Source organism: Dysidea avara, chromosome 14 (assembly GCF_963678975.1).
Source record: "Dysidea avara chromosome 14, odDysAvar1.4, whole genome shotgun sequence".
NCBI lineage: Eukaryota > Metazoa > Porifera > Demospongiae > Dictyoceratida > Dysideidae > Dysidea > Dysidea avara.
The window spans coordinates 9,628,809-9,649,859 of NC_089285.1; the positions used below are offsets into that span (position 1 = coordinate 9,628,809).

General features: G+C 40.4%; 3 protein-coding genes across 3 annotated transcripts; 2 read left to right on the plus strand and 1 right to left on the minus strand.

Annotated features, from left to right (window-relative positions):
* Window positions 1–533: 533 nt before the first annotated feature.
* On the minus strand, window positions 534–6,008 carry LOC136244061 (uncharacterized). The gene has a single exon (XM_066035583.1). It carries the CDS (start codon window positions 6,006–6,008, stop codon window positions 534–536), a length of 5,475 nt encoding a protein of 1,824 aa, XP_065891655.1.
* Window positions 6,009–6,663: 655 nt separating this feature from the next.
* Window positions 6,664–7,641, plus strand: LOC136244063 (uncharacterized). The gene has a single exon (XM_066035584.1). It carries the CDS (start codon window positions 6,664–6,666, stop codon window positions 7,639–7,641), a length of 978 nt encoding a protein of 325 aa, XP_065891656.1.
* Window positions 7,642–12,175: 4,534 nt separating this feature from the next.
* On the plus strand, window positions 12,176–12,736 carry LOC136244064 (uncharacterized). The gene has a single exon (XM_066035585.1). It carries the CDS (start codon window positions 12,176–12,178, stop codon window positions 12,734–12,736), a length of 561 nt encoding a protein of 186 aa, XP_065891657.1.
* Window positions 12,737–21,051: the final 8,315 nt, after the last annotated feature.

Below are 21,051 nucleotides of genomic sequence, written 5' to 3' on the forward strand. Positions count from 1 at the left end.
TTTGCTACAAATGAAGGATGAATCTGATACTTTACCCTCTATTATTTATAAATGAATAACTTTTTTTCCCCAAACGATTTGAGAGAGGATTTTAAGTATGTTGTTCTATAATAAATTCTGAATCTTTTGATACCAAATTTGTCTTGGTACCATTTTTTTCCGGGTATGGCATATTATTTACTTATAACAACCGCACTAATATAGGCATGCTAAAAGTAATTTGCTCGACGACTCTATTTAATGCCCACTGCAAAAATGCATCTTAGCTGAACAACGATCATTTACACCGGTTTTCAAGTCCGTTGTCCTATTCAAATTGTAGGGAAGGGGAGAATGACGCTTCACGTTGATGTGATGTACAGGAGCAGGAGGAGTTGACGGACTACTAACACTATACCAGCACGTGTTGACTCTTCTATTATTCACGTGACCCAAAACTCAACCCCACAAGCGAAAACACAAAACAATTATACAATACATGCCTAGGCCTAATACAATGCTAATAATAATAGTATTATATGGGTTGTAGTTAGTCAATCATCGACATCCTCCGGGGCCACGGTTAACTGATTAGTCCAACTCTTAATTCGTACGCGAGCCCTTGCAGCAGCATCTCTGGTTGGTCTCTGGTGAACAGGCTCAGAACTAACATCGTGATCATTGTCCCTATCAGTATCTCTGTTGTCATCACATGTTGTAGGCTCACATGGGGAACTCAACTCAAGAGGGTACAACTTGGCAATTGGTCGGTTTGTTCTCCCTGTGCTTGTCCTTATTTTGGCTGCTCGAGCATATCCATCAAGGCCTTCCATCAATTCTTCGATCACAGCCAAACGCCATTGTAGTCTGGGTATATCATCATGCACCAGAACGACGTCCCCCACTTTCACTGATTGTTTAGAAGTACCTGTAGCCTTGTATGCCTCTCGGAGGGAAGTTAAATATTCTCTCTGCCATCTCCTCTGAAAATGATTCAACAATAGTGTTTGTCTGTTGACCTTGTCACGCAGTGATGTACTGGATAAAAAGGTAGGGTCATGTTGTTCCTCTTCTACGGCTGGGTAAGGTAACATAGTCATGCGTCGTCCATAGAGCAGGTGCGATGGTGTCAATGGCTCAGGGTCAGTCACATCTGCTGATAGATAGGTCAGGGGGCGATCATTTAGTACTGCTTCAACTTCAACTATTAAGGTTTGTAGTACCTCCAATGTAATAAATGACTTTCCCAAGACTTTCCTCAATACCGTCTTCGTAATACCAATCAACCTTTCCCAAAACCCCCCGTACCAAGGGGCACGTTTGGGGATAAACTTCCATCTCACGCCCTTGGCATTCAGGGATTCTCCTAGCTTATCTGAGGTAAAAATCTGTTCCAACTCCTTACTCGCAGACACATATGTAGACGCATTATCGGATATCATCACTTGGGGCAGTGACTTACGTGACACAAATCGGCGGAATGCTCTCAGAAAGGTTTCAACACTCAGATCACAAACTACTTCTAAATGGACTGCCCTAGACAGACCGCACGTAAATAAACAGATATATACCTTCTCTTCAGTTCCATTGTTCTTCACGTGCAGGGCTCCGGTGAAATCTACACCCGTAACATCAAACGGCTTACCCTCCTTAACTCTATCAAGTGGCAATGGCGGTGGTTCTGGTACCATGTAGGGTTTTCCTGATACCTTACGGCAGGAGACACACTTTCTGATTAGTTGCCTTACTAACTGTCGAGCCGAGGGGATCCAGTATCCTTGTCTTATAGACGTAACTGTTCCAGTTACACCTGCATGAAGTTGCTCCTTATGAACAGCCAACACTATCAGCTTTGTCAAGGGATGATGTTTAGGTAGTAGGATAGGAAACTTGGTGTCAGAATCTACATGCGCGTTATGGATCCTCCCGCCACAACGTAAATAATCAGAGCTGTCCATGAACAAACGTAGTTGTCTCACGAGAGGTAATCTCTTTCCACGTTTAGCCCTAATGTTCAAAATTTCCTTGTGGAAGGTGGTGTGCTGACAACTGTGGATCCAGAGAGTAAGTGCCTTGTTAGTTTCATCCACGGACAGTGGACCAATATGTCGCTTGGTGGGATTCCTAGTATTATGGACAAATCTGTAAACATGAGCTGACACTCTTAATACTTTCATCAGTGAACTATACTTTGTAAGTTCAATAAGGTTGTGAATACCTGGGGTTACTGTGTTAGGTAGGTCAGTAGCACTGGTATTTGTCTCCATGACATCGTCATCCACTTGTAGGTGTAGGATCTCACTATGATTCCAAGCAGGCCAACGAGTTTCATCTGTGAGCCACGGTGGGCCTTGTTGCCACAAACACGATGAGTTTAGCTGAGCAGCACTCAATCCCCTTGTTAGTAAATCTGCCGGGTTGTCATTGGTTGGGCAGTAGAGCCAAGGAATATCTGGGAATGTCTTATTAATCTCTTGAACTCGGTTTGAAATGAACTGTTTTAAGCGTTTCTTACTGTACAACCAATGAAGCACAATTTGGCTGTCACTCCACAGCTTAACTGCGTATTTCTGAAGTAGGTGAGGAAGAGATGAAACAACGAATTGAGCCAGTCTTGATGCGACAACAGCAGCCATCAATTCAAGTCGCGGAAGTGTGTGTGGCTTGAGCGGTACCACACGTGATCTGGCCAATACAAAGCAGGTGTGCTCACCAGTTCTAAGAAATGCAATGGCACCATAGGCCTTCATACTGGCATCTGCAAACACATGTAATTCTACTGGCTGGGAGTATGTTGGTCCAAAGTAAAATCTAGGTATTGTAATCTTACTGGTATCTTGTAGATCCTCAGCTATCTTCCACCATCTGTTTGTGTGTTCTGGGAACAATGGGTCATCCCAAGCGATACCTGATCTCCATAGATCCTGCATTAAAATCTTTGCTTGAATTGTGACCGGTGACAAAATTCCTAAAGGATCATATACCTTTGATGAAAGTTGGAGTACTAAACGTTTAGTGACAGGTAGTGGTACTTCTGTGTTGGATAGAAACTGTTTAGGGGTGAAGCTAATGGTGTCAGTAGCTGTGTTCCACAACAATCCTAATAGGTTTACAGTAACATCACAATCAGCTGTTCCCTCAGCCACTGTAACAGCTTGCAGTTGTGAGCTGTTAGATGCCCATGATCTCAAATTGAATTGGGCTTGTGTCATTATGAATCGGGCTTCTCTGTAATACTTAATAGCTTCTGCTTCGGTACTACATCCACTAATGACGTTATCCACGTAGAGATTCTGCTTCATGTCCTGAGCTACTGGGCTATCCCAAGAATTCAGATGATGATGTAGTGTGGCCATAAGCATAAATGGGGAGCTGGTAGAGCCAAACAAGACAGTTTTAAATCGATAAATTTCAAGGTCACTTTCTGGATCAGATGGTGATGATAACCAGAAGAATCTGGTGTTGTCACGGTCGGACTCATCCAGCCTAACATGTAAAAAGGCCTTCTCTAAATCTGTAGAAATTCCAATGGCATGGGAACGGAAGCGTAGGAGGATAGAGCACATGTCTGTTGTGAAGGATGGACCAGTTAGCAAGCAATCATTAAGACTGGGGTGTCTAGCCTGACGGTAGCTACAATTGTACACGATTCTGATCGGTGTTGTCGAGGAAGCTTTACTAACCGGGTGATGTGGTATATAGTGGACATCCTTGGTAAGGTCTGGTGCAGTTACCTTCTCGATGAAACCTCTTTGTTCTTGTTCCATAATAATTTTCCCATATAGGTGCAGCAGTTCAGGAGTGTGGCTGAGTTTGCGAGCTAAAGAGCGGGTCTTGTTTTTGCAAACTGCATAGTTTGAAGGGAGGGGTGGATATTCTTGTTTCCAAGGAAACTTCACACGGTATGCACCATCCTCTTCTCGCCTGATGCAAGATTGTTGGTATCTCTCCAGAAATTCGTTCTCTACTTCTGCTGTCTCAGGCTGTGTGACATTAGCAGATTCCATCATCCAAAAGGTCGGAGCATTGTTACAGTCAGTAGCTGGTGTGGAAACATGAAACATACTGGCGTTAGTAGTAGGAGCTGGTGGAACAACAAGTGGTCCAGACAGAAGGTAACCTAGTTTGGACTGCATTGCAGTAGGTCCATTACCTCGCACAATGTGGTCACCCACGAACTGCCAGTAATAATCAGCACCAATCAATAATGAGATGTAAAAGTTACTGGATGTTGACACTGGGTTGGCTAGCTGAAGTCCCTGTAAGTGTTCTATGTTTATCAAGTGAGTATGATACCTGTTCTGTAGGGGTGCCGCAATGACTGGGACCAGTAGAACTGATATTGGAATAGATTCACCTGTCAGTGTCTCAACGTTGACTGTAGCATTGTCCAACTGTTTGGTCAGGGTTGGTTCTCCTCCAAAGGTAGAGATATTGATGTGTTCAGTTTGTTGAGGAGATATCATTAGCTTCTTGGCTAGTTGGTTAGACATGAAGGATCTCTGGGCCCCTTCATCGAACAGAATGTGTGCTTCCACTCGGATGCCATTCACACTAACTTGAGCAACTGCAGTTTTCAATAAGCACATAGAATTTGTACGTGTGGCGGGCTCTGGGGGAATAATGGCAGCATTCATTGCAGTGGATGATGGTGTAGTGGTTTCTGTTGTCTGAGATTGTACTGTTGACTGAGGTTGTACTGTTGTTTGGGGTTGAACAGAAGTGTGAGGTTGCACTCTCTCTGTTGTGATAGATGCCTGTGTAGTGACTGGAGTGGTATTAGACTCAGATGGCTTGGTAAATGCGCCGCATAAGCTAGTATGGTGCTTCTGTCTGCACAATTTGCATCTCCACTTTGAAGGACACTGTGAAGCCCTATGGTGCCCCAAACAATTAAAGCAGTGTTTCCCCTTCTTAACTAATTCAAAGCGTTTTTGGGGATCCTTAACAACATCACAGCGACCACAAAAATGTGGACCCTTACAAAATACACAGGTGTTCTTACTAGTACCTGAATTAGCAGGTTGGGATTGACGTCCACTTGCACCGGTATGTAGAGTGGTAGCCATTGTAGACTGGTAGGGTTCCATTGTCTTGCACTTGTTGGACAATGATCCACATTCTAAAATAGTGATTTCCTTCCAAATGGCATCTCTTAACTCTGCGATGGTCCATGCCCCAACGCCGTGTTCTCGAACAAGGTTCTTATGTACATCACTTGGTAGCTTTCCCAGAATGATAGGCACTAGCATTGATTCATACGAGTCTTCTGTTTTGCCAAGTGCAGTCAATCCTCTTATGTGGGCTTCTATTGTGTCGTAGAACAACTGCAGACTGGACAAGGACGAGGTGGGACAGTTGGTTTGTGACAGAGCTTGCATGTGTGCCTGTTCGATCTTATGAGACTGACCATATCTCTGTGTAAGAAGGGCTATGGCATGGTCATAGTTAGCATCAGTGAGTTGTAGTCCAGCTATGGCCCTCAGTGCATCACCCTGCAACTGCGCTCTCAAGTAGTTGAACTTCTGCACTTTGCTTAGGGAAGGAGAGTTGTGTACGGCTGCATCAAACGAGTCTTTGAAGACTTGCCACATCAAGGTATCCCCCGAAAAGTGGGGTAAGCTTAACTTAGGTAACCGGCTTACCGGTTCTCTGGTTACTGGTGGTGGCAACGTGGGTACAAACTCTGGAGCTGTTACACTGAGAGTGCGTGCAGGTTCTCTAGTTTTCTCAAGGCGGTGTTTAATCAGACTCATATACTCAATGATGGTGTCCTGTATTTCTTCTGCTTCAAGAATCTCAGTTTCTAATTCCTCTGATGTCTGTATTGATGAGGCGATCTGCCCGTTCAGCTGTTGTAATGTATCCTTCTTCTGGGTTAACTGTTCTAAATTGCTGGTGAGTTTGGCGACTTGAGTGTCCGTCAATGGGGTTTCCGTCTCTAGATTCTCGTCTACTTTCTTAAATATACGAGTAACATGTGCGCGATACGCCGCACGTGATCCCTTTGTACGTTGAGTCTCCTCCATCTCCGTGAATGTTTTCTACAAGGAAAACGACACAAAACAAATGAACACTGTAGGTGAAGCGCTTGCCTTCCGGGGTACCGTTTAAGAAATGCTACGGTACCAAGCGTTTTCGCGAGGGGTTACAAGGTCCGGAAGTAGCTCGTTTGACGAAACGACTCCAGCGTCACAGCACCATGTAGGGAAGGGGAGAATGACGCTTCACGTTGATGTGATGTACAGGAGCAGGAGGAGTTGACGGACTACTAACACTATACCAGCACGTGTTGACTCTTCTATTATTCACGTGACCCAAAACTCAACCCCACAAGCGAAAACACAAAACAATTATACAATACATGCCTAGGCCTAATACAATGCTAATAATAATAGTATTATATGGGTTGTAGTTAGTCAATCATCGACACAAATTCGCGCATGCGTAAACATGGCGCGAGTATTTGAATGACCGTATGTTGCGGGAACTATGATCATGAATGCAATGAAGCCATACAGCTACAAGTAATTTGCTCGACGACTCTATTTAATGCCCACTGCAAAAATGCATCTTAGCTGAACAACGATCATTTACACCGGTTTTCAAGTCCGTTGTCCTATTCAAATTCGCATATGCGTAAACATGGCGCGAGTATTTGAATGACCGTACGTTGCGGGAACTATGATCATGAATGCAACGAAGCCATACAGCTACAACCTGCGATGGAGGATAGTATGGGCTTATTACAGGCCCACCTATCATTTAACCCAGAAGGAAATCAGCGACCAATTTCATGTATCAGAGCAAACTGTGCATCGATACTTACAGTTATTTCGTCAAACTGGGGATGTTGAAATTAGGCATCGAAGGGATGGACCGGAAAAATTATTAGGTAACTTCGAGCAGCTTACTTTGCTGAGGCTGGTGTTGATACAACCTGGTCTATACCTTCATGAGTTACAAGAGATGTTAAACGATGATTACGGAGTAGTTATTAGCATACCTACAATCTGCAGAGCCCTTAAACAAATGGGCTGCACAAGACAGTCAATGCATCACGTTGCTCTACAGCAATCCAACTATCTAAGGGCTAAATTCATGGCTGAAGTTTCTTGCTATGACCCATCAATGCTAGTATGGCTTGATGAAACTGGTTGTGACAACCGAAATGCTTTAAGACAGAAAGCATACAGCATTAGAGGGATGCCCTTGAACAACCACCAACTTCTAATTAGAGGTGTACGATATTCAGCAATACCACTTATATCCTTAGATGGCATTCATGATGTACACATTACAGAGGGCACTATTAATGGGGACAGATTTGCTGATTTTGTTCGAAATTGTTTAGTGCCGATTTTAAATCCCTTTAATCGCATTAACACAAGGTCAGTTGTGTTGATGGACAATGCAAGTATCCATCATATAGATGAGGTTACTGATTTGGTTGAAGCTCAAGCAAATGCAAGATTATGTTTTCTACCACCATATTCACCTGATCTTATGCCAGCAGAGGAAGTGTTTAGCAAAGTAAAAACAATAATAAAAGAAGATACCCGCCTCTATCAGATGACTCCAAGGTTAGTGATAACTATGGCATTCACCCTGATATCACAAGAAGATTGTCGTGGATTCATTTCACACTGTGGCTACATTTAAAGACATGTGATGATTTAAGTGACGCTGTTTAAATAGTTTATGTACTGTACTGTTAACTGTTACCTAGTTTTTTAACACTTGTAATATAGCCACACGTTCATCTAGAAACTCATCGTCAGATATTATCCCTGAATCTTTAAGATTCTTCAATTCAGCTAGCTGTTTGTAGCACTTTGACCTTCCATCGATTAATCTACTTGGACTAGCAGACTTTTCCTTTACTTGGGTTGGCACAGCTTGATGTGGAGTAGTAATGGCACTTGCTAATTGTAGAATACAGTCAAGTTACAGTACTCTGTGTGATGTATGATACTGTACTTAAGCGTGCAATAAATGTGTAGTGCTGCATATCAAGTCAGTTCATGTGTTTCTTGTTACTGTTATCTAGGTGCTGTCACTCTGCTGTGGAATACTAGATGAAGCTGAAGCTATCAATGCGGAAAATTTGGCTAGCTCACATGGAGGTGTCTTGATGTATCTTTGGTAAGCGTCACTCTGCCATCTGCCTAACATCTTGATGTATGCGTCAGGTATATTTGCTTTGGCTGCGGTGGTTGCTGCTCCAATGCGGAAGCTGTGGGAATTGTACCAATTGCAATTAACTTACAATTCGGACAGGACTGAGTTTAATGCTGTGCAGAAAATTTGTCTGGTAAGGCCTTAGCCATTCTCTGTGAGGAATAGAGGTCCTGGTTGTGTTCCTCTTCGTGCCAGGTATGGGAGGATACCTAGTATGGGACATACATTTGTGTTGGTTGCGCCTAAGTAAATTTGTACGCCTTGCCGAAAAGGGTCAGTCTTTGATTGTTTGACATGGATTCTCAGAACATTGGGATTATCTCTGTGATCTATGGAGATATCCTGGAGTGACAGGTGTAGAGATGGGTCATAGCCATTGTGGCTTGGGATGGTAAACTCGCTAACACGCAAGAATCCAAAAAAGGCCAAACAACAAGCAGCCCAAAGCATGATATTTCTGTACAAGTGGGGTTGGTTAGAGAGTATGTTTTTTATGCTTTGCATTAATTGGAGAGTGATTGGCAGTCGGACCCTCGGTGAAGAAGTAGATGCTTGAGCCTTTCTTATGCCACGTAAGACTAGCTGAAGTCGAGGAGTGAGCTGCTCACTGAACCGTTCATGTAGGCCTGCAACAACGTGCATATGACGGATGGCTGCCAGATACACTTTAATAGTGGTGTGGGACATGTTAGCAGTAGCCAGATAGGAAGCAAACAGGATCAGTGTTGTTTCTGATGACAGTATCGGGGAAATTCTAGATGCTGTGCAGAATTGAATGTACTTGTTCTTTCCAGCTGAGTATGTTGTGATAGTTGATGGAGCCAGTCCTTGAATAAGGAATTGGTTGGCCTTGCAGTAGAGATCAGTTAAATGTGCAGCATCTGGTAAGGGCATGAGGTGGTGGAACCCATCTACAAAGGATGATGACAGTAGACCATAAAGGTAGCAGCCTGGTAACAATACATGGGGAAATTGTGTACAGATGCGTGGTGAGGTGAAATGTAAGTGCGAACTTGAAGCAAGCATGCCCGTGTAAACAATTAATAAATAAAGAAGAGGTGCGATATGTGTACCTAAGAGAAAGCTTAGTGTGACAATATACATTATGGGGTATGCGTGTGAGTGTGCATGCAAAAGTGCATATTATGCACCTCATAATTAGTCTCGTGAAGATACATACTTACACTTGATTGTATGACATGAGAACAAATACACGGATATGAAATGCCATAGGAAATATCAATGTTAGTATATAACTTAACGTGTTTGCGGCTATTGTAATGGTTCACAAGGTGTAGATAAGATGTGGAATGACTATCTGGAAAACTGGATGACTTGTTTGAAGTATCGGAGGAAATGAGACGATATACATTCGTGACACAAATGTTCTGCCAGGCTTGACAACTTTCGTGGCATGCTGTAAAAGACCAACAAGTGATAGGATGGCCCTTTTGTTGGCATCTCTCTTTTTGAGCCATGCTTTAATCTCGTTACGAATGTTCTGCAGCTTGGTAGGTGGAAGTCGGGCCTCCATGTTTTGGGTGTCTAGGGCAATTCCTAAGAATGTAAGTGTCTCTGCAGGTCCCTCTATTTTTCCATTGCTAAGGGGATACCAAGGTGTGAGCATACTTCGAGAATAACTTGGAGGTTGTTAAAGCATGCAGGTGATTTGGGTGGAGATATAATGAGAAAATCATCCAGATAGTGGAGAAGAGGACTCACGCCCTTTTGCTCAAGAATCCAAGATAAAAGGTCAGCAAGGATATTGAAAAGTTTTGGTGCAGACCTTAGGCCAAATGGAAGGCAAGTATCAATGAAGACCTGTGCATTCCAATTCATAGCTAGGAGGTGACGATCTGCTGGATGGACGGGTAAGAGGCGAAATGCATTCTTAACATCGACTTTGGCAAGCAGTGTGCCCCTTCCCAATTTCATAATTTCTGCAATAGCTGAATCCACAGTGATATAGGAAAGGGAGCAGAGTGGCTTTGGAATTCCATCATTCACACTGTGGCCCGATGGATGGGATAGATCCACTATAAGGCGCCATTTACCGGTTGGTGCTTTTTGGGAATCACTCCGAAGCAGTTGATATGTATTTCTGGCACTAATTCCTTGAGGAAAGGCCCTGTGACTCGTTTAAGAGCCAGCTCTTCCTCCAAATAATGATCAACTACTTCAGGGTGTTGTAGAGCACAAACTAAGTTCCGTTTGGCAGATTTCAGAGAGCTTTGAGGGTTGTGATAGCCTATACGGAAACCCTGCGAGATTCCGGCAAGGAAGAAATTTACTAGGGACTGATCTGGGTGTGTTGCTAAGAGGTTGCTCCAGTTTTTGACAATAAGGGGTGATGTAATGGCTATTGCCTCTGCAGGAACCTTCACAATATCTGATGATTTTTCCACCTGTAAGAGCCATTGGTTAATCCATGGACGTTCATCCAGATCCAGTGCATCAGCTAGATAGGATGGGGAGGGGAGGGGTAAGTATTGTGTAATATGCAATAAGGGGGGGGCATGCAGTACAGTTGCATAGCATGATAAACAAACATACAGATTAGTGTGACTCATTTGTTCAAACAGTATTGGTAACTAGTCATTACAACATCAAATTAGGACTATAGTTACAATCAAGTAATGATAACAGTCAGCTTCAGTTCACAGTTGTCCCCTTGGTTGGTTGATGAGGGGTTCGCGTTGAAACCTTTTACCTTTATTTGGGCAGAACATTGCCTTGTGGCGTTTATCAACAATTCTGGGGTTGAAGGCACATCTATAGCACGTGTGCTCGTATTTACAATGAGGATGTGGGCAGTCAGGGTTGGGGTCATCGTTCCAGTCCAAGCAAATGCGTTGCTGTGATGGAGGGGTACGTCTGGGTTGGTTGCTTGCATACCTCTGAGTGCTGTATTGGGGTCTTGGCTGTGACTGCGATGGAGGTAGTGCCTGGGTCATGTTTTGGTCAGGGAAAGCATCATGCCATAGATTGAGATCAATCGTTGACCAGTCTGTTGAAGAGGTTGCAGAAGCCTTCAAGCGGAACTGGCGATCATAAACTGCCCAGCAACCTGGCTGACGATTGTATGAGGCTTGGATAATCTGCTGTTGGTAGCCCAGAAGATCTGCTATGCGATGCGGTTTTGTGCGAGACATCACTGCCATGTACACTCCAAAGGACTGAACCCACTCCATAATGCTTAGCTCTCTGTGGTGCTTTGGTTTTCGGCTGTCACCATGGTCTTCACCAGCATTGTATTCAGCAGATGTTAATGTATCAGGTAGTAGGTCTGACATTTCTATGAAGAGTCCATCCTGAATTCTGTTGAGCAACTTGGTAGGGATGGGTGGGAGTCCAGCGCTAACCATGATGGGTGGATTCATGTTACTGCCTGATCGGATGAGTGATCTTGAAGTAGAGGTTGCGCCTGCCTGACGAGAGGTTTGGATTACTTCCTGAATCTCTGGTATGTGCCAGATCTGACTGCTACTTGGGAGATGGCCGAGAGCTATTAGATGAGGAAGGGGACCAGGTTAAGAAGGGGGGGTAACAGATTGAAGTAAATGCATAGGCGTGATGATACATGCACAAAGAGAACATAGCTCGCTGACTAGTATACATGTAGGGGTGGGGGTATAATGTGAAGGTGTTGCTGCATATGGGTGAATGCATGATGGCAATACTAGTGAATGGTAAGCCCAACAACTGAATGGCATGTAATGTATGACCAATTTCATGTATCAGAGCAAACTGTGCATCGATACTTACAGTTATTTCGTCAAACTGGGGCCATCCCGGAAAAGTTATTAGGTAACTTCGAGCAGCTTACTTTGCTGAGGCTGGTGTTGACACAACCTGGTCTCTATACCTTCATGAGTTACAAGAGATGTTAAATGATGATTACGGAGTAGTTATTAGCATACCTACAATCTGCAGAGCCCTTAAACAAATGGGCTGCACAAGACAGTCAATGCATCACGTTGCTCTACAGCAATCCAACTATCTAAGGGCTAAATTCATGGCTGAAGTTTCTTGCTATGACCCATCAATGCTAGTATGGCTTGATGAAACTGGTTGTGACAACCGAAATGCTTTAAGACAGAAAGCATACAGCATTAGAGGGATGCCCTTGAACAACCACCAACTTCTAATTAGAGGTGTACGATATTCAGCAATACCACTTATATCCTTAGATGGCATTCATGATGTACACATTACAGAGGGCACTATTAATGGGGACAGATTTGCTGATTTTGTTCGAAATTGTTTTGTGCCGATTTTAAATCCCTTTAATCGCATTAACACAAGGTCAGTTGTGTTGATGGACAATGCAAGTATCCATCATATAGATGAGGTTACTGATTTGGTTGAAGCTCAAGCAAATGCAAGATTATGTTTTCTACCACCATATTCACTTGATCTTATGCCAGCAGAGGAAGTGTTTAGCAAAGTAAAAACAATAATAAAAGAAGATACCCGCCTCTATCAGATGACTCCAAGGTTAGTGATAACTATGGCATTCACCCTGATATCACAAGAAGATTGTCGTGGATTCATTTCACACTGTGGCTACATTTAAAAACATGTGATGATTTAAGTGACGCTGTTTAAATAGTTTATGTACTGTACTGTTAACTGTTACCTAGTTTTTTTAACACTTGTAATATAGCCACACGTTCATCTAGAAACTCATCGTCAGATATTATCCCTGAATCTTTAAGATTCTTCAATTCAGCTAGCTGTTTGTAGCACTTTGACCTTCCATCGATTAATCTACTTGGACTAGCAGACTTTTCCTTTACTTGGGTTGGCACAGCTTGATGTGGAGTAGTAATGGCACTTGCTAATTGTTGCACTGCCTCAACCATAGCGTCTTTTACAACTGTAGATGATCCTTTCTTACTTGGCATCTCACTGCCACAGCGCTTGAACATAGAAGTTGTAGGAGGATCTGTTGTACTTTTGTGGATGCCACCATTGATCATTTCGCTCCACACACGGTATTGCTTAGGTGTAAACTTTTCTCCATGCTGCCTTTTCAGATTCTCCACACACTGTTGCACTTGTTCTGCAACATCTTTCTTTGACTGTGTGGTACCACTGTCTGACGCTTTTCGCTTTACACCAGCACTAGTCTGAGTAGTGCCACCTGGCTTCAATCCATCACACCACAAAACAATGTTTTGTCGTCTGTTTGCCCCGGCCCAGATTTCACTCACGTCTTCTTTGTTTCTTAAGCTGATTAAGTTACTTCCACTCACATAACCAACATCAAAATCTTGGGCAATGATATCGCCCTTCAATTGTGTTCTAATTAATTCAGCCAAGCGGGAAACACACGAAACTTGGGTGGTGTTAATATTCCTTATAGTAAACATCTTATTCTCACCCTTCCTTTCTTTACTCATGGCTTTCAGAAGCACCTTTGGAATCACAATTGCCGTTGATGTTTGAATTGGCTGAGACTGAGAGCTCGAGGCCAGCGGTGTAACAGTAACACCTCTGTAGCCAACTGTTACTGGCCCGTTAATCTGAATTGGGGTAGATACCTTCACGTTGTGCTTCGCGGCCATTTTTACTGGGCTCGATTTTTAGTCAAATGAAGCGCATGTGCGAATTTGAATAGGTCAACGGACCTGAAAACCGGTGTAGCTAATCTATTTTTTTGTAACCACTGTTAATATAACATACTGCAGTTTGCTAACTCTCCTAAATCGCTGCCAATAATGGTAGAATTATAGTCGCTTCAGAAAACCAGCGACAATTGTACTACCAAGGCCTGAATACCACTACAACATGAAAATACTACAGTAGTTTACCTTTTAGAATGGTAAGGAAGTACTTTTACATCAGGATTAAACTAAACTAGATGGATTTTTACAGAGATGCCAACCTCTGAACAATTTTAGGAGTGAGACCTCAAACACTACCAGCAATGTGGACTAGATTCAAGTGCAGCTCCAGGATTTTTGGTAGTGAAGACCAAAAAAAAAAAAAAAAAGGTCGTCGCATGTTCTAAGTACAAAATTAAGCACAGGTCTGCCCAATTTTAAGCACAGGGCTAATTACAAAGCAGATCAGGCGTGAGAAATGCGTGAGAACTAAGCTGAAAGAGTGAGAAACAGAGGGTTAGGCGTGAGAGCGTGAGATTACTAGCCAAAGAGTGAGACTCACGCCTAATGCGTGAGAGTTGGCATGTCTGCTTTTATTTACACACACACCTTGCCACGTGGTGGGCATTGAATAGAACTTTCGAGCGAACGATTACTAGCATGCCTATAAACAGAACAAACTAAATCTAGCACAATTCTAGTTATTGTATGACAGTTGGAAACAGTGCATAATCTGTTCAAAATGATTTTAAACTTGGCGCGCACCCTGATTGATTCCGTTCCATTCCATTCCAGGTTTCATCAATACCCACAAGTGATTGATCCATACATAATACAGTATAAATAGGTATTCCCATATAAACTACACAATAGGTTGTCTAAGTTTTATAGGGCAGCTTGAGCAATTTCATCAGTTTATAGACAAAACTGAATTAAGTAATATTTTAGTAAAATTATAAGAGTGGCTCACTGCTCTAATATATTAGACTATCCTGATTTTACTGCAAATGTTTATTAATAATTACAGAGGAATGCAGTAAGGAAAAATAATGGTATCATGTATATAGCACAGGGGTCATTCCATGCCAAATCAACATGAAATTGACATGACCTCTTCTGATTTTTATATAAGTTGGTACATACAAAGACTCAATTGAGAAACTACTCCACACCAAACTTCAGACCATTTGACTAATTACCTTAGTAGATATGACCACTCAAAGTTTGAGAAAAATACTTGATCTGATTTACAGGTAACCATAAAAACCATCATAATTTGTGTTTGGCTTGACCTATGAACTTGTAGTTTGCTTTACGAGAAAGGATATTAAATTCTCTTTGCAATGATATATATGGTTTGCTATTTACTTCAAAAGTAATGTCTAACCACAAAAAAGTACTTTTTTCTTTGATCTTAATTTCCAAAGAAAAGGTAGTTTTAATTAACTTCATATTTTGGATACAAACTACTTACATGCATACCTTTCACTACTGTAAGTTTCAAGTTGGGACAACAATCAGAAAGTACAATACAGTGCCAAATTCTTATGTGGAGCAATATAGCATGCAATATTGAAATTTGTGTAGATCATAATTTTCCTAGTAGTTATTTGTACAAGTTTTGTACTTCATCCTGATATGTATATAACAGCACTAATACCATACCTGTTTCACTGCCCTTACAAAAGTCTCAATAGTAGCAGTGAAATTTATCCCGTATTTCACTGGTAGCAGTGAAAGAGTTGTAATTGCAATTTCATTGGCTAGGATTTATGTTAACAATTAGTGTTGACACGTGTTTAGTACATAGTGACAAATTGCGGACATGGCAATGCTAATGCACAGCATGTGTATATGCAGTGAGTATGGTATTAACTGGGAATAGCATGGGTATAGCAGTGAAATTTGGGATAAATACCACTCTTGTTGTATTGGAAATGGTAAATTTCCAATACAACACTGGTGGTATTTATCCCAAATTTCACTGCTACCCATGCTATTACTAGTACAAACAGAGCAAACCAAGAAGGGACAAATTGGCTAATAAAAGTTTTGCAAAAAACTATAGGAAAATTACGTAAACAGTTCCAGGTATACATAATTATTTTCGTTACAATCTTTATGGGTACATTGGCAACTGATAACACAGAACTTGTCATTTAACAAAAGAATTCTGATGTAAACACATTACTGTTCTACATAACCAAAAAATTCAATTTTCATAAAACTAATTAATTAAAACTATACTCTTTTATTTTGCTTTTATGCAAAGCATCAAAAAGTTTACTTACTTTTTGCACAGACTACACATGCCTTACAAGTCCCTTTTGTGATTAAGACTGAAAGTACTTCAGTGGAAGTATGAAGACTTTATTTATTTGCTGTCATAGCGATGTAAGCAATAGATGATGTAAGCAATAGTCTGTCACATATAAAACAGATAGGAAATGCTCTATAGCTATCAATTATTCCTTACAATTTTTTTGAAGCATGGCACAAAAGCAGTGGGCTAATAGTTGTTGTAATTCTTTTAACAATCAAAGGCACAAGAAAACTAGCTTAAGACCTTGGATGGGTGCAAAAATTCTTACTCTCACTCTTGAAGAGAAGATATGTAGTAACTGTACAAAAAACTGTCAGAAAATGGAAATAACTCAGTATGAATCAAGCGACGATGATTTTCAACATCAGGATCTGGAGAGCGTTAACAAAGGCTTAGCTTTAATTGGAGAATCACCAGTTGTAAAAAATAAGTTACTACCAGGTGCACAGTATCCGAAGAGAAAGCTAGATAAAATCAAAAGTGATTTTCATGAATCTATACTTGGAGGTAAGGTTAAGATGACAATGACGAACGTGAAGCTGAAGATGAAATTCCATGAAACAGAAGAGAAAAGTATAAAGGTACAAATTTTGACTTTACTTCCAATGAGCTGGAGCATCAAAAGAATAGAAAACGATCCAATTACATGGTTCGTAAAGCAAAAAGCTTAGTTAAATCAGGAGGCATTTTATCCACACCTAACCCAATTCAAGGCCATGGCTCAAATGATGACAAAAAATTTTTTCTTTTAGATTTCCTAAAAGTAATCATTTTTGAATTGAAATCCTCTGGTCACCAACTTTAATCGAGACACAATCTTTCTTGCTGGGTATCATTCGACTGATATCATCAGACTCGTAAAAAGTTTGAACTAGAGGTTTACCAGCAATTTAAAGATCAAATTTTCACTGAAAAGGTTAAATTTGCTGAATTGTGTCCTAAGAATTGTGTTTTAACTGGAGGTAGTGGGACACATGCTGTATGTCTGCTCCATCCATCAAAACACAAAATTGAGGTTGATTGCTGGTAAATTGGCAGAGCTCACTGCTAAATTGGAAATTCACTTACAGCATTATGCTCACTGTGTTACACTTGTCATAAATATTATGTAATACACCACAGCCTGTTTGTCATTTAAAAACTTGTGAATATTGACCAGGAATCTTAAACCTCAAAGATTACTTAAATGAAATATTTGATGATAACTTTATTGATACTATCCAGTACAAGCAGTGGGTGTCTGTAGACAGGTCAACATTGGAGATGATCACTAAACCTGCAGATGACTTTGTAGACTCATTTTGTGACCAGATTAAACTTTTGATACCTCATTCATTCATTGCCAAACAACAGTCCCTTTATCAGACAGATACCATGTTAAACCTGATGCCTGGTCATTTTCTAGTAATATGCGACTTTTCAGAGAACCATTCCTTTGTATTGCAAGATGCAGACAAGCATTTCATTGGAATAATTCACAAGCAACATTGCACCCATTTGTGGCATACTACAAAGAATCAGGAGAGTTGCAACACATCAGCTTTGTTATTATCTGATTGCTTGTATCATGACACTATTACTGTACATTTATTCCAGAAGCATTTAGTGTAATTCCTTCAAGAAAAGTTTTGAAAGTAGACAAGATAATTTATTTTTCAGATGGATCAGCTGCCCAGTACAAAAACAGAAAAAAATTCTTGAATCTCTGTTATCACAAATCAGATTTTGGAGTACACGCTGAATGGCATTTCTATGCTACATCACATGGAAAAGGACCAAATTATGGAATTGGTGGCATCGTAAAATGACTAGCTGCTAAAGCAAGTTTACAGAAACCATATAATTCTCAAATAATGACTCCATGTCAACTCTTTGAATGGGGAGCTGAAAATTTAACAAGCTTGCATTTTAAATACAGTACAACAATCAACTACAGTGAAGAATACTTAGAGGAAAGGTTAAAAGTAAGTAGAACTATTCCTGGTATACAAAAACTCCACTGCTTTATCCCATTAAGCAATTCTACCGTTCTAACGAAGAAATTTTCAAATTCATGTGTTGGTAAAGAGGAAAAGGTTACCCTTGTGAGTAAGGATGAAATTCCAGTTGATAAAATTACAGGATTTGTCACAGCTGTGTATGAAAAGAAATGGTGGTTGGGTTGTGTTCTCCAAGTACATCAGGATGACAGAAAAGTTAGCATCAATATATTAATCCCTAATGATCCATCACCATCATACAAGTATCCAGCCAGAGAAACAGATAGCTATTTTAGTTTCTATTGATGATATTCTCACAAAAATTGACCCAAGAACCAGTTATGGATGAATTTATACTATCTCAAAAGAACAAACTAAAGCAGCCACAGAGCAATTCAAGTACATGTTAAAAACTACAAGTTAAATTACCATATTTCTTCAGATATTAAAATTATAATAGTAATTTATCATATTGCTACTACATAACACTTAAAATGTATCTTAAAAACAATGTTGTCAGTGATGTCCCAATTTGAAACTTACAGTAGTGAAAGGTATACATGTAAAGAGTTTGTATCCAAAAAATGAAGTTAATTAAAACTACCTTTTCTTTGGAAATTAAGATCAAAGAAAAAGTCCTTTTTTTGTGGTTAGACTTTACCTTTGAAGTAAATAGCAAAACATATATATCATTGCGAAGAGAATTTAATGTCCTTTCTCATAAAGTAAACCACAAGTTCATAGGTCAAGCCAAACACAAGTTATGATGGTTTTTATGGTTACCTGTAAATCAGATCAAGTATTTTCCTCAAACTTTGAGCGGTCATATCTCCAAAGGTAATTAGTCAAATGGTCTGAAATTTGGTGTGGAGTAGTTTCTCGATTGAGTCTTTGTGTGTACCAAATTATATAAAAATCAGAAGAGGTCATGTCAATTTCATGTTGATTTGGCATGGAATGACCCACAGCACAAATACACAATACAGCATTAAAAACAGTGAAAGTGCAAAATGTTTCTCTACAATGAATCCAGTCATTAAACACGGGTGTTTATAATACTGTGAATTAACACCTACACAGTAGTGGAGAAAGAAAGGGGACACTAAATAGGGGACAAAGGTTAATTCATGTTAACTACATTGTAGAAAAGGATTAAAGTCTTTGGTCCCAAATGCCACACAGTAGCTTTGGCTCCTTACAACGAACCAGGCGCTCGCCCACAGCTGGCCAAATGCTGGCAATGGTTGCATGCCTGGTTTACTGAAATCGTTTTCAGAAAAATGTGTGTGTTTGTATGTATATATGTATGCATGTATGTACTTATGTTTGTATGTACTGTATGTATGTATGTATATATGGACTGCATAAAGTGTGCATAGCAAATACATTGCTGTTTACTGTAACAATGTGTTACATGAAAATTATTTTCATCAATTTTGTCAGAAAAAAAAGTTTAGAAAAAATATATTAAGCACAGTCCAAATATGTTGCAACCTCCTGTTACCCCTAATTTTGCATATTGACTATCAAAGCTTACATGAAATTCAAAGCTTACATGAAATTGCAGACAAACTATGTAATTAACCGAGTAATCAAAAGTAGTGTGTTGCAGACCTCTTCTGCAAGCATGATACGTAGCTAGTGAAAAGGTACAGCTTGGGCCTAAGCAATGTAAGTAATGTAGAATAGTGAAGTAATCAGGCCCATAATATTACCCACATTAAGTTATGCTTGGCTGAATAAGGCATCAGGTAGTAAGTTAATCAGTAGAAATTCATAGACAATTTTTAAAATTCTGTAGAAATACTGTAGACACTTGTTGGAAGTGTTTGGGATTGCTATGAATTATTTTGGTTTGACTATGGAACCACTACTGCGAAGACCCAAACCTCCACGATCCCTATACCAGAAGACTTTTGGAGGCCACTACTACAGAATCATAAACTATTTTATGCAAGGTAATTGAAGATTTATGATCACTCTTGATCACAATTTAAATGTCTAGTGACATCAAGAGTACATGATATTTATGGGAGAGTATCTAACTTGAATGCATTCACCAAAAACACCCTGTGTAAAGTAACAGCTCAGCCTTTTTGTGAGAACAAAGGCTTTGCCCTCATCAACACAACTCAACACCAATCAACATTCTCTATTACCAGTGAAGGTGAGAGGTGAACTTTGGTGAACTTTACACAGCGTATTTGTACAAGCCATACTGAGTGTTAGATACTCTCCCCATATAAATATTATGTACTCTAGGTTACATGTTAAAAATAAAAATTTAAAATGCCTTGGTCTTTGTGAAGAAAAGTTAAAGGGTGTCATAGAATGAGCTATTATTAATGATGTAATGGGTGTACATTATATAGAAGCACTTTGTATAAATGTTGAACTTATTCATTATAATTCAGTCACCCAAATAACGAGACAGAGATAGCGTCTTCACTGGATACCTCGTCACGAACCAGATACAACATAGTGGTGCCAAAACCTGGGAAGCTGATTAGTAGATTTTATCCAGTGTAAAACACACTCTGAGTCACTAAATACCATCCTCTTAGCTATCGGAAATTTCAGCTCTTTGGTAACAAACACAATTGCTCTAACCCCTATCATGACAGCCAAAAGTTCCAATCTAGGCAATGATACTTGTCCCTGTTCCCCATTGGAATGCTTCTTTACACCCAGCGGAGCAAGCCTAAGCTTTGAAAAAATTAAATTAGTCTTTACTGACTTCTTGCTAACAATTCTTAAATAAACAGTAGCAGCATAAGCCTTTGCAGAAGCATCACAATACACTATTAATTGATAACTCACGTTTTCATCAGACTGTCCAATGTATCTTGGAATTTGCAAAGTACATAACTTCTGCAACACCCTTTCACCACTAGCCAACAATGCATTACTTACAACTGACGTCTACAGTTTCATTCTTGTTTGGCGTCATCACGTCGTTGTTGACCTCGTCCGTATGACC

Coding starts and splice junctions, on each gene's coding strand:
- LOC136244061 (XM_066035583.1), bottom strand. CDS start 6,008: ATGGAGGAGACTCAACGTACAAAGGGATCACGTGCGGCGTATCGCGCA.
- LOC136244064 (XM_066035585.1), top strand. CDS start 12,176: ATGGCTGAAGTTTCTTGCTATGACCCATCAATGCTAGTATGGCTTGAT.
- LOC136244063 (XM_066035584.1), top strand. CDS start 6,664: ATGATCATGAATGCAACGAAGCCATACAGCTACAACCTGCGATGGAGG.